Raw genomic sequence first — 16,559 nt, 5'->3', positions numbered from 1 at the left:
AGGATCTACGCTGGGTTTACACCCCGTTTGCCTGAGCCTGCTGGGCATCCCCTGCATGGCTGTCCTGGCATGTGGTACCATCCCTTGTGTGCTGCCTGGACCAGGACACGGAGCTGCCAGAGGAGGGTGATGCTTTGCCAGGGTCAGGCTATGGCAGCCCCCCCTGCCTGGGGGGAGAAGGGGCAGCCCCAGTAAGCACTGGACCAAGTGCAGTCCTCCCCTGGCACAGGTGAAATAAATACTCACCGAGCTGCTCACCTGCTGCTCCTGTTCCTGCTAATTGCAGTGTTCTCACTTCACACTGATGTGCTTGATAAGATTAGCGATTACAGAAATCTCATATGGCAATTGGATTGAATTGGGAGCTGTGTGAGGGAAATTGGACTGAGCTGCAAATAGGAATTAATTATAACCTGGCAGCAGTGAGATTTGAGGTTTTGAATACATATTTTTATGTATTTCCTGGTGCAACCTCTGCTTTTGTTGCAGGTGCAAGAGATGCGGAAGGCTTCACCCGCAGCGAGGGTGTGCTCGCTGCCGCCCTGGGCTGGGACAGGGACATTGGTGTGATGGGCCCTGCGCTGGGACTCCCGGTGCTGCTCCAGTGCACACGAACCCGGCAGCAGCATCTTCCCCGGGAGCGCGGGCTGCAGAGCCTCTGCCCTCCCTGCTCTCTCCTGGCAGCAGCCGTGTTCTCCATTACCATGGCAATGCCAGACGAGCTCCCCGCAGCGTGTCCAGCGCGGTCTGCGGACGCCGCCTGTGCCGGGCAGACTCGGCTGTGATGGCAGACGCGGTCCCACACCCCAATTGCACCCAAACGGCGTCGGAGCGCGCAGGGGCATCGGCACAGCCCTGAGGGGCCACAGGGCTGCCGCTGCCCCAGGAGCAGCGAGGGAGGGAATGGAGCCGTGTCCCCTTGCCCAGGGCCCTGGCTCTGGCTGGGGAAGCACAGGGAGAAACGGAGTTTGCCCTGGCCAGCACCCAGCCCTTTCCCTGGCGCTGGGGGTCTGACTGGGTGGTCCCACAGCAGCACAACCGCTGCAACGCGGTCGCCCCCGGCACAGGAGTCATCGAGCGCATGGGCAGCCCCCGGGTGCAGAGATCAGCCCCAAACGCCGTATGGATTGGCGCCTGTGCACACCGATGTTCAAGTGTTTGCCAGCAGCCACCGACGTTTAACAAAACCTCCTGTCTGCTTTGTTTATGCCATTTTTTTTCCCTCCCACCTGGGCCTATTTGATGCTTTGGGCATTCTGCAAACATTTTGAAGGCAGCATTTAAAACTCCAGCAGACAGCTGGCGAAGAGCAGTCACTAGAGACAGAGTGGAGAGGCAGGGAGAGATCCTTCATCCCACAAAGCAGCCTCTGCCCTCCCCGGTCCCACACGCTCTGTGCACCCAGCCCCAGACCTGAGCCAACCTGGGCTGGCTCCAGGGGCTCAGATTAATTTATCCTCTGCCGAGGAGATGGGGAGGGAGAGTCCAAGGCAGCGCTTCCCAGCTCGTCACTGCCTTTCCCTGGCTGTGCAGGCAGGATCTGGCCCTTGGCCCCAGGTAGTGGCCAGATTGCCAGCCCCAAAGTCAAAGAGCAAAGCTCAGATGGAAAAGCAAAACACAAAGAGCGTGCACCCCAGGGCTGGCGGTGACAGGCAGCGCTACCTGCCCTGGGGACATCCCGGCAGCTGCTCCTGCAGCGCTGGCTTCAGTGAACCACAAACTGCTGCGGGGCTGACAAGGAGCCTCAGGTCATCCCTGCTCCCAGCACAGCCCCGCGTCCCCAGCCTGGGGCTCCGTGTCACAGCCCAGGGTGCTGGGGTGGGGTGCCCTAGGGGTGTTCGCTCTCCTCTGGCTTTGTCTCTCGCCTGATGTGACTACAAGGGATTGTGGGATTCAATTAAGTTCTGTTTTCCTCCCAGTAACAGTGGGAGTCTCTCCTCCCCGCTTTCCAACAGATGCGCTGCCATGGAAGACAAATGCCTGCAATAAGCCGAGGAGCGTGTGCCTGGGGAGGCTGATGCTCGCGTGCAGCCGGAGCAGCCCGGGGCTCGCTCGCCGCTTCCCTGCCGCACGCCCGCGCCGGCGCCTGCCCGGTCCCACGCACAGCACGTCCCACCACCCAGGGACAGCTGGCAGGTCCCTGGTGTCCCCCCGCACCCCTTGTGCATGGAGGATGGGAAGGGGTGAGCTGGGTACTTGCTGGCCCTGGAGCAGAACCCCCTGTGCAGCCCCCACACCCCAGTTCCATGTCTGCCTTGGGAAGAAGGGACTCGCAAGGGCGGCTGCTGCCAGGCCAGCGATGTATCTGTGTTCTGCAGAGCTGTCACCCCTTGCAGGGCAGCGATGGCTGCGGGGGTCTCACCCCAGGCGGGATCCAAGGTTTTCCGGTGCCGTCTGGCGGCTCTGGCATGGCCTGTTCCCCGGGGACCCCCTGTGCTGGAGGGGGCCGGTTGTGCAGCCCGGCACGGTGGGGATGCAGGCAGGAGAGCCCCCCCCCGCGGACCAGGCGGACGAGGGTTGCCAGGCAACAGGAAGATGCTTTTTCTGACCAAAACAGTCAATTGGCAGCCGGGTCGGGTGGGGGGGGCACAGGGCCCGGCAAGGCTGGGGCTGCCAGGGGGGGCATTCAGGGCTCCCCCAGACCCGAGACCTCCCAAAACTCTGTAGAGGAGAATCAGCTGTTGCTGCTCCATTCGGCCACAAGCTGCCCCGGCCCCAGGCCCTCCGAGAAACCCGGAGCATTGGCTAGGGACAGCGCTCGGCCCTGGGACCCGCTGCTCGTCTGGGGGACAGGGCAGGGACAGGGCTCCCCCTATGGGGACAGCCCCAGGGCTTCCTGCCTGGGAAACCCTCCCCAGGGGAGCCCCGGCCCCACCACACACCCCGCATGAGATTGAGCCCCTAATTTGTCCTCTCCCTCCCTCGCCAGCCATCACGCACGCAGCTGAATGAGCTCCAGGCAATTTTCTCAGAAGTCGAGTCCTCGCATTGTGGGAACACAGCACTAAAAATAACTGAAGTCTGTGTGCGCGTCTCACCCAGGTGAATCTTGCTCTGGAGATAAGGGCAAAGGAGGCGGCAGTTGCCACCAGCTCCTCCGCATCCAGCCCTCTGTGCCTGTTTCCTGCACACATCGCGCTGCCCACGCCTGTGTCCCCCAGCACAACCTGTGCCCGGCTGCACCAACGCGGGGACCCCAGGCCAGAGAACCCCCTGGGGCTCCAGCATCGCCAGCGATGGGCAGAGCCGCTCACAGCTCCCACTTCAGAGCCTCATCTCAGCACGACCCCAGCCCTCCCAGGTCCAGCTCAGGGTGGGGAGAAGCAGCTGCAATTCCTTCCCACAAAGACACGATTACAAATGCGGAGTTAAATCTTCCCCCACAAGACACCCCTCTCCACCCCTCCGGCTGCTTCCAGCGCTTTCAATGTTGAACACTTTCCAGGGATTTTTCATGTGTTCGGGCTGACCCCATCCACTCTAGTTCAGACTAACTTAATCAGCCTCATTTTATTGCTAACTGCTGTAGCTTTACACCTCTAGAAAAAGCACTACTTAAATTATTGGCACCTGCCAAGCCCTCACCACGCTGCTTTCCCTGCCCCCGTGGGGGCAGGAGGAGAGAGGGTGGATCTGTTTAGCTTTTATTTCTACCAAAAATGACAAATTATTAGAATGGTGGAAATTAGAAAAGTGGCATTTAGGTAACAGACAAACCTCCCTCTTTTCTTCAGCAGCATCTGGTTAAAAGCACATTTGGAAATTGAAGGTGAGGAAAAAAAACCAACCAAAACAGGGTGATGTGCTGAATGCCAACAGCGCAAGGGCCAGGCTGGGGGGCTGGAAGGACCCCCCGGGAAGGGGCTTTCGCTTGTCCCAGCCCCCAGGTCCCCCCGAGCAGCATCAGCCGCCTTCCCCGCGTCCCCTATTCCCCCCCAGCTGATTCTCCCCCACCTCACCCCGTGGTCAGCAGCACCAAAAAGAGCTGCTGAAACGCTTTGAGCTGTTGGGAATGGGCAGCAGCGCCCAGAGAAGCGGCTGCTGGGCAGCGCGGGGGCCAGCACTGCCCCCCACCCTCCGTGACACAGCAGGGAGGATAACGGAGCTGGGGCGACGCTGCAGCCACAACGAACAGCAAAGGGAACGCCTTGGGGAAACCAGGAGCCAGGGTACAACCTGCATCTGTTTTAGAAATGACTTTATTACACTAAAAAGGGGAAGTCATCTGTAAACAAGCATTCCATTAAGGTATTTATATATATATATATATATTTTTCACTCAAAAAATGCATCATTAAATCCAGCCACGGAAATATCAAAGCAGGAACAGTAGAAAAGAGCTACAGGGCAGGACAGACCCAGCCAGGCCACGTCCCGGGTCCCACAGCCCCGGCAGAGCAGGGCTCACCGTCCACACGCCCCGTGACCCCCACCAGGCCACCCTGGGACAGACGGGGGGCCAGCACGAGCCCTCAGGGCCAGCCCCAGCCCATGGTGCAGCCCAGGGCCCCGCTCGCATCATCTCCCTTCCCCACACCCAAAGGCACACGGCTCTGCCGAGGGGGATGCGTCACCCCCAGCCCTCTCAAGGACCACCAGAATCTTTGCCTGGCTCCTGCTCCCCCTTCCTCGCAACCTGGGGCCCCCCCACACCAGCAGCACCTGGGTCCCACCAGCCCCTTGCAGGCACAGAAGGGGGGACCCCGGCAGCATCCTGGGGACCACACGGTGCTGCTGGGGGGTACATGGGGCTGGGGCAGCAGCCAGATGGGTCTGCTCAGGGGCAGGGTGTTCATCCATGGCCCATCTCCCTGTTTCTCCCTTCCCAGAGCCCCCCCTTCATCCCAGAGCACTCGGGGACCACGAGCATCCCTGTGCTGGCTGCTGGGGAGCCCCAGGTGGGAAACCCCCTGTAAAGGAGGGACACATCTGCTCCTTCAGTCCTGCACAGTTTGGTATCGGCCACAAGCTCAACAAACAGCCACAATCACCCCAAATCCCCCCTGACATGCAAACACCACGCAATCAGAACCATGTCTCACGTACCTGAAACATATTTACAGACAGAAGTAAAACGCGCTGGGAAAGATCAGCCTCAGATATAAATAGCCAACACTGAAATCTGCCATCTGCTGCAAAGGACAAGGAAGGAACATCAACTGCCACCAACAGAGGTTAACACAGAGGGACACATGTGTGCGTGTGTCCACACGTGCTGCAACAGGCAGGGACAGGAGCGCTGCGAATTCTGCTCCCTTCCACAGAAACATGCAGAGCCCGAAGCAACGGGTAACACCACACCAAACAACAACAAGGTGCCGCTTTTACCCCCCACAGCATTTCCCCGCTGGGCACTGGGGCTTCGTGACCCCACGGGACACGTCCCCCCACCTAGGGGGGGCAGCGGTTCACAAGCCAGAGCCCCCCAGGTGAGGGAGGGCAGAGGGTGGGGGAGCCTCAGCCACAGCCTGACCCCAGGGACATCCCCAGAGCCACCCACCAGCACTCCGGGAGGGCTAATCTTGTCACCCCAGCTTTTGTCAGCAAGTGTGTTGGCTGGGACAGCACTCAGGGCAAGGGGTGCCAGGCCCCCCCATGGCAATGCCAGCCACACAAAGAGGGGCTGGGCACAGGCAATTCGGGGGTTTGGGCAAACCCAAAGCCCCTGAAGCTCCAGGAGCAGTTTCCTGCAGGGTGTCAGCAGTGGGGGACGCTGCAGGGGGTCGGGGAGGCTGGGGGTGTCAGACCAAGACTTGCACATCTGTGCAGTCCTGCGGGGCTGGGGACAGCATAGGAAAAGCTCGAAACCCACAAACCTGACTCATCCCCCAGGGTCACCTCCCTTGGCCCACTCTTGGGTCATCTCTGCAGTATTTTCTCTGCAGTTTCTGAGACTAGAAACTTGTCTTTTAAATTAAAGCTGAGATTGATCCTATCACCTGCCTCCAGCAGCCGGGGCTTTGAGAGAGGTGGTAGTAAGTATGCTACAGAGATCTACCCACCTCCAACCTTTGTGCTGGCCAGCTGGGAACGCGGGCACCAGGGAGGGAAGAGCCCAGCAGGTGACATCCATCCTTCCCAGTGAAGACGGGCTGGTGACTCCCCGCTGGGCTCCAGGAGACGCAGCCCCAGCGGGGAGCAGAGGGGAGAGGCTGCGGCTGCCAGCCCTGCCTGCCCCACCGCAGAGCCCCACAACAGCACCGCCCCGGGGACCGCGCACTCTGCCACAGCCCGGCCCTCCCTCCGAGGGGCCCTTCAAACCCCCCCGGGGCCGGGGGACAGCCCGGGTCCCTCCAGGGCTGGCAGCAAGTGCCTACAGGCAGGACAGGAGGGAGGTGAGCGGCAGCTCCTTCTCCCCCAGCAGCGTGTCCCGCTTCAGGCTGCTGCCCTTGTTGACCACCTTGAGCTTCAGGGACATCTTCCTGGCATGGCCAGGGCCCAGCCCGTCGAAGAAGAAGTCCTCGTTGAAGATGGGGTTGCGGCTGTTCTTGACGATGGTGCTGCGCTGCTTCTGCAGCTTCCCAGGGTTGAGGCACAGCGAGACGCAGCAGTTGATGCTGCGCAGGTCGACGAGGGCATCATAGAGGTCCTCAGCGGAGACGAGGCGCACGCGCAGCCGGGCATTGGAGGGGTCGTACTCGGCGGCCAGGCGCAGGCTCCCGCCCCGGCTGAGCCGCAGGCTGTGCTCCCGGTCGCGGCCCGGTGGCAGGTCCAGGGGCAGGAGGGCGGCGGGCGGCTGCCCCCCGGCTGGGGCGCTCCTGGACCGGCGCTGGGCGCTGGGGCTGGTGTCGGCCGAGCTGTCGTCGGTGGACAGCGAGCTGTTGCGGGCGACCGAATGCTTCAGCTTGATGACCTTGGACTGGCTCTCCTGGCTGAAGATCTTCAGCAGAGAGACGGAGCGGGAGAGCAGCGGGGAGCCGAAGGGCGAAGACTCGGCCGAGGAGCACGTGTCGCTCTCACCGCCGCTGAAGTAGCGGCCGGGGTGCATGAGGGCTGCGCCCAGGTCAGCGGGCGCCCGGGGGCCGCTCTCACCGTTAAGCTTGGCCCTGCGCTGGGCGCTGGGCGAGGTGGCCGGCGAGGGGCAGAGGCTGCTGTGCTCGCTGTGGAACAGCGACTCTTTGCGCCGTGTGTGGGGGCTCTCCACCAGCGTGGCAAAGCCGTAGGAGGTCTGTGCCTTGGGCACGTAGGGCAGCGACATGGCCGTCTGCGCCTGCGGGTCCACGTTGGTGCCGAAGCCCCCCTCAGCCGTCCAGTCCTCGGCACTCTCGATCTGGATGATATGGCGGCCAGCCGCCCGCGGCCGGGGGCGGCTGGAGAGCCGGGGGCTGCGCGGGGGCTTGCGCCCAGCCAGGTCCTGCTCCGATGCCGAGGGGCCCAGGGCAGGTGCTGTGGGGGGCTCCGGGCCCTCAGCCTCAGCAGGTGCTGCGCTCAGCTTGGGAGGGATGAAGAAATCGGGGATCTTGTCAGGGGTGAGCACGTTACTGTAGCGGGACCCCCGCTGGGACTCCTCCGCACCCCGGGACCCGCCGTTCTCCGCCACGCCGCGCAGCCGCTCCAGGAGCCACATGTTGCTGCCGGGTGCGGGGCTGGAAGAAAACGCAGGAGCAACGCTGTCACCGGGGACCGGGGACCGGCAGGGGCAGACTGGAGCCGTCAGCCCGGGGAGCAGCAGGCGGCACCAAGGGACGGGGACTCACCAGCCCGCGGGGTCGGGGACAAGGATGGGAGGGAACCGGCCGCGCCGAGGGACACGGAAACCCAGCAGCCCGGAAGGGACGGCAAGGAATCGGCCGCACCGATGGGCACCGGGACACTCCAGCCCGGGAACAAGGGACGGGAGAGAACCGGCCGCGCCGAGGGACGCGGACCCGGCGGCGCCGCCGGCCCCGAGCGATGGGTCGCGACGGGACGGGGCGGCCGCGGCCCACGGGGAGCAGCTGCCGGACGCGACGCGGTGCCCGGACCGACCGACGGACCGACCGACGGACCGACCGAACTACCGACCGCCGCGCTGGGGAAGTTGCCGGAGCCGCCGCACCGGAGCGGAGCCGCCGCCGCCGCCGCAGCCCGGGCGGGGCGCGCGCGGACGCGCTTTTATACGGCGGCGGCGGCCCCGCTCCTTCCCGCGCGCCGCCGTAATCCTCCGAGCGCGGCGCCCCCGCATTTCCCCGCGCCGCGCCCGGCGGGACCGGGACCGGCACCGGCACCGAGCCGGCCGGAGCGGCCCCGGGGTGCTGATGCTCGGGGGGTGCGGGGACCCGGCCCCGGGACACCCGGCCGCCCGCTCATGGGAGCGCTGGGGCTGGGATGGGACCGGGAGCGGGGGGGGGCCCGGAGGCAGCGGCCCCTTGTTTCCCCCAGCTCATCCCGCCCGGAGCGCCATCGGGGACCGAGGCCAGTGGGACGGAGCCGGTCCCCCTCCGGGCGCAGCTCGTTCTCCCCTCCGAGCTCTTGAGCTCATCAAAGCGCTGAACAAAGCCAACAGCTCTCCAAGGCGCTCGGAGCTCAAGGACTCGCTGAGTGCATTAAGTGGTTTAATATCGTGGCTGGAGAAGGGGAGAGGCAGTGCCACATGTCACACATCTCAGCAGCACCTGGCAGAGCCAGTGCTGGGGGAGGATGCGGCCCAGGTGGTGCTGGGGGCAATGGTGCAAAACGTGAGGAGGATCCACGGAGTGTCACTGCACGTCCTGGCGCTACGGGGGGAGCAAAAGGGGTACAGGAGACACTCATACCAGAGTGATCAGCCCCAGCCCAGATACCGGGTGGATTTATAGCCTGAGGACTGGGATGCACCAAGCAGGACAGCGACACGGACAGGGACCACTGGCTGTTCCTCCCTGGCCTGTGGATGTGTCAGGCTGCAGGGACGGCACCGTCACCCCATGGCGGTGCAGGGCTGGGAACAACCACCGGGAAGGAGGGTGAGCCTGGCACGGTGGGCGCCTTCGGCTCCTTTGGCAGAGCCACCGCAGCCAGGCAGCGCATGTGGGAGGCGGGAGGTCTCGGCTCCCTCTGCATCCTGCCTCGGAGCTGAGCCCGCGGTCCCGTGGGGGCAGAGCGGCCAGATGGAGCCGGGAGAGGAGGATGAAAGGGAGGGTGGTGAACAAAAGGCTGGTGTTTGCCTTTCCTCCACCCTGTGCAACGGTGGGTAAACAAGGTGCAGAAATGGTTGAGTTCCCTGGTGATAACAAAGAACGCTGGAGCTGGGCCAGACCGGCCCGCTCGGCTCAGGGCATGGAGAGGAGCCGGGTGCTGGGAGCTGCAGTGCTGAGCTCGCCTGGGCTGGGCTCGGGGCAGGGCTGCCAGGTTCCAGGCAGAAAAGGAGCTGCAGTGGTCAGGCAGAGACACTGAGGTCCGTCGCTCTGCAGTCGCTCTTCTGTGGCTTCCAAACCTTCCCCAAACACCTTGGCCGTCCTGTGTGCTGAAGGAGCAGCTCCGAGAGGCATGCAACTCCACTTCAGCCTGGCGTTAACTCTGGAGCCTACAGACTGCTACTCCAAACGCACCGGCAGCCACCAGCGCTTTCAGCACATGCCACTCTCTGCTTTGTTCCACCATTGTGCAGCTCCAGCCCCCGCAGCCCCCTCCTCCCTCACCTTCCCCTCGCCCCCCACCCAGCAAGGACCAGTCCAGAGCAGAGCCGAAACCCGGTTTCCAAGGGGAGTACTCTGTGGTGCTCTGTCTGCATTATTCATGTCCGTACTTAACTCAATCAAGGCCTCCTATTTGTTTAAATGGTTTCTTGTTTTTTGCCTCTCAGCAGCACCCAGGGGCCGGGGCAGAGCCAGCAGCGGCTGATGAAAGGCACCGGCTGCTTCTCCGGCAGCAAATGAAGAAAGTTCGGGCTCTCGCTGCCTTTTCCTGCCTCTGCTGTTGAGGGAACGGCGCAATTATCTTTGCAGATGCATTACTACATGACAAAAAATAGCAGCTGAGATGGAAGCGCCACGTCCCTGTAGGCATTCAACTATCAATGGAAAATTACACATTCATTACGGGGCTTTATTTAGGGGCTTATTCAATTCATTGACTCAGCCCGCACCCCACAGCTCCATCCCGGGGGGACTGTCCCCAGCGAGGGGCAGAGGGTGCCAGGGTGACCTTGCTCCTCGAGGTGGGTGCCGGTGATGTGGTGGCATCACCGGGCACACGGGGCAGAGCTGGGCAGGCCACGGGTACCTGCTTGGGACAGGGCAAGCAGAGGGGACCTGGCAAGACCCAGGTCCCAGCACCATGCCTGGAAGTGACAGGAACAACCCAGGCGCTTTGCTCATTTCCAGGTTTAATTAGAAACATATTCCAAACCATGAACCCGCACCCCGAGCCAGACAGGCTGGAGAAGGGGCCGTATGTGCCGTAAAAACCTGCCAAAGCCCCGAGCCGGCCGGGAGGTCCCCGGGGGCCGTGGGACGCCTCCCTCTCAGCAGCCCTGGCTGTGCCGGCCATGCCGATGGCTTGTCCCTGTCCTGCGTCTTCCCCGCAGCAGCTTCATCCTGGTCCCAGCCTGGGGAGGGTTGTGGGGGCTCAGGGCCATCGGGAGCCCTCGCGTGGCAGCTGCTCCTGGGGACAATCCAGCTGGAGACGTGGGAGTGACAGAGACATCCAGCACCACCGGGCTCCAAGGGAGGAGCGCGGAGCGGCCCTGGCTTCGCCCCGGTGCTGCAGGGGGCCTGGCACAAGGGAGCGGGTCAGGGGCTCTTACCCCCGGCATCACTGCTTCCTCCGGACAACCTGGCAGAGATGCAGCTCGCTTTCCGCAGCCATGATGGGCTGCTTGTTCTGCCGGTGGTGGCTGATGAGGTGGCTGATGCTCTCGAACAGCACATCCTTGGTCCTCACCTGTGGCCAGGGGCACAGCGGTCCTGAACCCCCAAGAGCTGCCGCCTGCACGGGGGCTCCACACAAATCCTGGTGCCTGTCCCCATCGCCCCCCATGCCCCTGCCCTTACCACGCCCTCGGGATCCACCAGCAGCAGGTGCTTGGGCTGCCCGCTGTGCATCCCGGTCAGCACGTACTGCCCCGGGTTGGTCAGGCTGTCGCGCACCAAGAAATCCCCATCCGCCTGCAGCAGCCGTTCCGCGTCCTGCCGGCTCATCCTGCCGTGGTACCACGGCTCCCGCCGGAGCTGCTCCTCCGTGGGGGCGATGGGGGCCTTCCGCGTGGGGGGGCTCGGCCACTGGTCCTCGATGGGGGGGCTGGTGCCGCCCCCTGCGATGCACTCATGGAGCTTCAGGGCATCCTCGAACGGCCCTGCAGGAGCCAGGGGGTGCGGGGTGTCACCCTCCTGGGGCACGGCGGGGACAGCGCTGGGCCAAGCAGCAGCAGCAGGAGCTGCGGTTACAGCTGGACCCACCTTTGGGACAGACCCCGCTGCGCCATGGCCACCTCAGACACGATGCTGTGCCTGCGCCCAGGCGCGGGGGGGATGGTGCCGCCTGCGTGCCCCAAGCATAGCCCCGCTGCCCCTGGCACAGAGCTTACTCATATCAAAAAGGTCCTTTTTGGGGCTCTCCTCTGGCATCCCACGAGCCGCCACCTCCGGCTCCCAGGCGTCCAGGCTCTGTGTGTTCACGTACATGTGCTCCTCGTAGTCCTGCAGCCCCAGGGTGTGGCCGTCCGCCTGCAGGTACCCATCGCAGGGCTGGCCTGCGGGGACAGGGATCAGCAGTGGCCGGGGCAGGGCAGAGCCGCAGGGACCCTGCTCACGGCCCCCGGGGTCCCCCTGCGGCGGTACCCACCCTGGCTCTCCAGGTCCCAGGGTGGCCCTGGCTGGCTGCTCTGCTCTCGCCTGGCTGCAAACCCACCCTGGGGAGAGGAGACAGGGCGGGTGCTGGGGGGACCTGCCTGGGACCCCCACGGCAGCGCCGGCAGCAGCCCTGGGTGCCCACCTGGCTGGGCGAGCTGGAGCCCGTGGGCTGAGTGCGGACGTGACCCAGGATCTTGCCGTGCCGGAGCCGGGAGTCGATCAGCCCCCCTGGGGGCGGTTCCTTCCCCGGGATGCTGTTGTAGTAATCGTGCTCAGCCACCTCCTCATCCTCCCCCCAGGCCAACTCCTCCGTGCCCAGGGCCCTGCAGTGAGGATGGGCTGGCTGAGGACACCCTACCCGGCTCGGGCCCCTCCCCACACCTGCAGGGACAGGGGCTCCCAGAGCGACCCCCAGCCAGGGGACGTGCCCGGGACAGGGGGTGTGGGGCCGCGGCGAGACCCCCCACCCCCCTACCTGTCTGGAGGTGCCACCACCTTGGGGGGGCTGTGCAGATACTGCTTGAAGCGCAGCTCGAAGGCCTGTCCCACCGTGCTGATGACGCTCTGCGCCAGCCCGTCGCAGCACTCCAGGATGTGGCAGGCTGCAGACAGACAGACAGACAGCTTGAATGTTTCCCCCACACTCTCACCACCCCTCCAGGGCTGCCCTGAGCCACCCCTCATGCCCCCAGGAGAGATTCCCTCCTCCAGCCTTCATCCCCCAGCGCATCCCTCCTCTTCCACACAGCTCCCAAGCGCACGGGCCAGCATCACCTCTCTGGTTGATGGGGTCCTTGGCGACATAGGCGACGTAGTCGGTGGTGTCCTGGGGGCACAGGGGATGCTCAGGGCCCATGTCCTGCTGCTGTGCGGGGAGCAGGGCCAGGGGTGCAGGGGCAAGGGGACAGGCTCAGCCCCAGCCCCACATCCTGCCCTGGGACCAAGCTGCCCCACAGTTTGGTTCAGCCATGGGACAGGTGGTCCCTGTCCCCGTGGTCCCTGTCCCTGCCGCTCCCAAGGGACCACAGCTGGCCAGGGCTGGGGCGCGAGTGTCTCACCGTGTCCCCGCCCGAGGCAAAGGAGATGGATTGCATGTGGTGGTTGGCGATGATCTGCAGGGGGGACACGGCCCATGGCAGGATTAGTGTGGGGGCTGCCAGCCCCCCGGTTCGCAGGAGGCAGACGGCTGGGAGGTGACAGGGCTGCGTCCCCAGGGACGGCTCTCACCTGGCGCGTGGTGGGGATCATGAGGTTCAGCCCATCAATGGAGATGTTGACAGCGATGCTCATGCCAGCGAAGCGGAGGTTGCTCTTGCCCAGGATGGAGAAGAGGGATTTGTTGGGAGCCTGACGGGAGAAGAGGAGCGTGGGGGTGATGCAGCCCCCTAGGAACAGGTTTTCTGGGGTGAAGGAGGCAGAACAGTGCCTCAAGAGACGCCCGGGCTCTGTCCCACGAACCGGGCAGGCACCCCCAGCACCCTGTCCTGCAGCCCCAGGGTTGGGCTGAGTGGAAACTCACCTTCTTCTTCCAGATGCCCTTCACGCCCGGCACCGCCTCATACAGTCTGTTGATGGCTTCCCTGCAAGCCCCGGCTGGTTACCGGTTACCGGTCACCGCTGCAGGGCTCTGTCCCTTCCCAGCTGCCTCCCCCACCTGCAGCTCCGCGGGGTCTGGGGCCATCAGCCCCCGCAGCCCCGGGTGCCGCAGAGTCCCTGCAGCGCTGCCCCATGGTGCGTAATCCCAGCCAGGGCCACCTCCCTTCTCCTCTTTCCACCCATCGATCCGTGGCAGTGCCCTTCGGCCGTGTCCCCGTGTGCAGGGCAGATCCGATGGGGCAGGGCTCCCCGTGTCCCCCCCTTTCTGCAGGGCCCCAGAGAGGGGGAACACCCAGGGCTGCTGGGGGCTCTGGGTGGCATTGGGGTGTGGGAACGTGGGACTGCGGGGCCGTACCTGGTGACCTGTGTCCGGGTGTTAAAGTCGAGGGACCTCATGGAGCGCAGCACCTCGATGCACCCCATGTACTGCAAGGGGGGACATGACCAAAGCAGCCTCCTCTGGCCACCATCGCCAGCCCGGGGCAGGCGATGGAGAGGAGGGGAGGAGCCGGGTGTCAGTGAGAAGGCTCCCTTCAGTGCCAGCTCCAGGGCTCTTACCCCAGCGCATGGCATCCTTACACCCTCCACCACAAAATGCCCCATCACATGCTCAGATCCTGCACTGAGACCAAACAAACTCATCTGTGTGCTCTGGCTTTTGGTGCCCTCGTAGGGCCTGGGTCCCAGGGCCGGTTTCCCAGCTCAGAAAATCCCCCGGCTCCTTGCCCGTCCCAGGCTGGGTCATAGGCTGTGTCACCCTCCCAGGGTGTGCCAGACAATGTGGGCAGCGTAACAAGGCCGGGTTACCCGCCATGGGCAAGAGGGCTGCAGGCTGCGCATGCTGGGGGTGGCTGCCCAAGACACCCCCCAGGCCGGACCCTCACCACGTCCCCTTGGCCACGGTCACAGCGCCACGGGCTCCCGTGATGCCCGTGCCATGGCAGGTCCCGCGGGACTCTGGGGACGCGGCCGCAGCCCTTGGTGGCACAGCCCTCCCTGGGGCAGCCGCGGGGAGGAGCGGGCAGAGCCGCCGAGCCGGGACACGCGTGGGACCGGGAGCTTCGCGCCCTCCCGCGCCGGGGTCCAGCTGCGGCGGAACTTACCCGGACGATGTAGGAGACGCCGGGCCCCAGCACCCGCTCGTCGGGGTGCAGCCAGCCCTGCGCCGGTTTGCGGATGAAGCTGCCGCGGCGGCTCCACTCGTCCCCGCCCGGCCGAGCCGCCTCCGCCCGCGCCGCCCGCGCCGCCCCCGCCGCCCCCCGCGTCCGCCCGCCGGCCGGCAGCGCGCAGGGCGCGGCGCACAGCGGCTCGCAGGCGCCCAGCACGGCGGCCAGCGCCGAGGGGGCCCCCGCGCTGCCGCCCCCCCGGGCCGCCGCCGAGAGCTCTCGGCCGGTGCCGGCGGGGCCGCGGCCGAGGAAGCCGGCGGGGCCGGGGAACTTCCACTGCGGCATCCGCGGCAGCAGCGCGCAGAAGGTGGTGCCGGGCTCGGGCTCCTCGGCCGCCGCGGGGCCGGGCCCGGGGGCCGGCGCCGGCATGGGGGCGGTCAGCGGCTCGTCGCGGAAACGGTCATACTTGGGCTCCGGGAGCATGCCCGGGGCCGCGCCGCTCCGCTCCGCCGCTCCGCTCGGCCGCCGCCGCGCCGGCTCCCGCCCCCCGCCCGCTCCCCCGGGGCCGCGCCGCGCTGATGTCATGGTGCGAGCTCCACCGCCCCCCCGGCCCCCCCGGCCGCCCGCGCATCCCCCGCCCCCCGGCCACGCCGGACCCACGGCCGCCCCAGCATCCCCCACCCCGCGCCGGCCCTTCCAGCATCACCCGGCCGCTCGGCCCCCCCGGCCCCTCCGGTATCCCCCAGCCTCTCCAGCATCCCCCGACCGCTCGGCCCCCCCACCCCGTGCTCTTGTTCACCCCAGGTCTGACTCCTGCTCGTTTTTATCTGGCTGGAGAACTCAGGCAGTAAAAAGCACAATCATTTTATTGCTTCTCTGCCAGTGTCTGCAGCAAGCAGGGAAGGAAAAAAAATGCACAACAAAACACCACCTTAAGGGACTTTCTGACCTCAATCAAGTAACTTGCCCTTCCTCCAGCCCTGTGGCTGCTGTTTCCCAGAGGTTCAAGGGACCCGGGCCTCTTGCCCAGCATCCTGCTCACCGCGGGGCTCGGAGGGGCCAGCCCGTGTGTTCTCCCGGGTGTGAGATGGGCACAGGGCTGGTGCGGATAAAGGGTCCCATTGGGGTTTCCTGACCGTGCCCAGAGCAGCAGGAGCCGCTCGGGCAAAGGGTCTGAGCCCTGCGAGGCGATGGGTTGATGCCCCGACGTTTGGCTCTGGCCTCCCACGGAGCCTCCTTGGCCGGGCAGAGCCGCCCGCATCCTGCCCGGGGAGGATGCTCCTCAGCGGGGGCGGCGGGTGATGCTGCCGTGCAGGCAGGCGGGAGCTCTCCCCCCACACCGGCTGTACAAACAAAACTGGAGCCTCCCCGGAGGCCAAGCGTGCCCTGGGCTACCGCCTTTGTCTTGCCTCCTCCTCGCTGTCTCCTGTTCCCTGGCCGATGATGGGGTGAAAGCCAGTAATTGCTCTAAGTGCGATCAATAAATCAGGGTAATAGAATTACATTCGCTGTTGCCATATTAGGAACCGCTTCTCTGCTGTCTCTCTGCTCTCCTTGGTTTTGTTTTTAAACTGCTGCAGAGCATTGAAACGAGTCGGGCTCCCCCGCGCTCCCGAGGCAGCTCCAGCGGGAACCGGGGGGACTCGGTCCGTGCCCAGCGCGGGGCGCGATCAGCCCGAGGGGTGGCACCGGGTCCCTGGGCAGCTCACGGGTGTTTTGCCCCACTCCACGTGCAGAGCACTCTGGGCCCCGCTGCCCCGGAGCAAAGAGCGGCCCCCGCCGGTCCCGCCGCCGCAGCCCCGGGCAGCCGGAGCCGCCCCTCGCTGCGCCGGCCCCCGCTGCCCGGGGCGGCATTTTTATCTCGTTTGCCGCCGGTCCCGGGCTCTGGACTCAGCGTCACGTGAGGCCCCCCCCGGCTGCTTTTAACCGTTCGTGGCAGGAAACCCCCTATGAACACGGACTGGACCGTGCGCGGGGGGAGTCCCGCAGCACCTTGTCACCCCCACTCCATGTCACCGGACCCTTCTGGGCTCTCCCGGTCACCACCTCGGGAAAGGGCCGGGGTCTCCCGTCACTATTTTCGTTCACCGGTGCACGGCGGGAGGGA

General features: G+C 65.3%; 2 protein-coding genes across 4 annotated transcripts; both read right to left on the bottom strand.

Annotated features, from left to right (window-relative positions):
• Positions 1-4,271: 4,271 nt before the first annotated feature.
• Positions 4,272-8,261, bottom strand: C2CD4C (C2 calcium dependent domain containing 4C). 3 transcript variants are annotated; one of them, XM_065042140.1, is made up of 2 exons: positions 7,993-8,261; positions 4,272-7,586 (listed from the first exon to the last, which is right to left on the bottom strand). In XM_065042140.1, exon 2 carries the CDS (start codon positions 7,565-7,567, stop codon positions 6,314-6,316), a length of 1,254 nt encoding a protein of 417 aa, XP_064898212.1. In that variant the 5' UTR covers positions 7,568-7,586; positions 7,993-8,261; the 3' UTR covers positions 4,272-6,313. The 3 variants fall into 3 exon arrangements, with proteins under 3 accessions (XP_064898212.1, XP_064898210.1, XP_064898211.1); XM_065042138.1 differs by having other exon boundaries at positions 8,005-8,067; XM_065042139.1 differs by lacking the exon at positions 7,993-8,261 and adding an exon at positions 7,698-7,991.
• A 2,007-nt stretch (positions 8,262-10,268) lies between these two features.
• SHC2 (SHC adaptor protein 2) lies at positions 10,269-15,052 on the bottom strand. The gene is made up of 13 exons (XM_065042130.1): positions 14,450-15,052; positions 13,702-13,772; positions 13,270-13,330; positions 12,978-13,097; positions 12,809-12,862; positions 12,525-12,576; positions 12,226-12,352; positions 11,893-12,073; positions 11,743-11,809; positions 11,486-11,650; positions 10,953-11,254; positions 10,706-10,842; positions 10,269-10,578 (listed from the first exon to the last, which is right to left on the bottom strand). The coding sequence occupies exons 1-12, from the start codon at positions 15,035-15,037 to the stop codon at positions 10,714-10,716; spliced, it is 1,917 nt and encodes a 638-aa protein (XP_064898202.1). The 5' UTR covers positions 15,038-15,052; the 3' UTR covers positions 10,269-10,578; positions 10,706-10,713.
• Between the last annotated feature and the right edge of the window lie 1,507 nt (positions 15,053-16,559).

Source organism: Columba livia, chromosome 27, assembly GCF_036013475.1.
Source record: "Columba livia isolate bColLiv1 breed racing homer chromosome 27, bColLiv1.pat.W.v2, whole genome shotgun sequence".
NCBI lineage: Eukaryota > Metazoa > Chordata > Aves > Columbiformes > Columbidae > Columba > Columba livia.
This window is presented reverse-complemented; position numbering and strand designations above follow the sequence as displayed.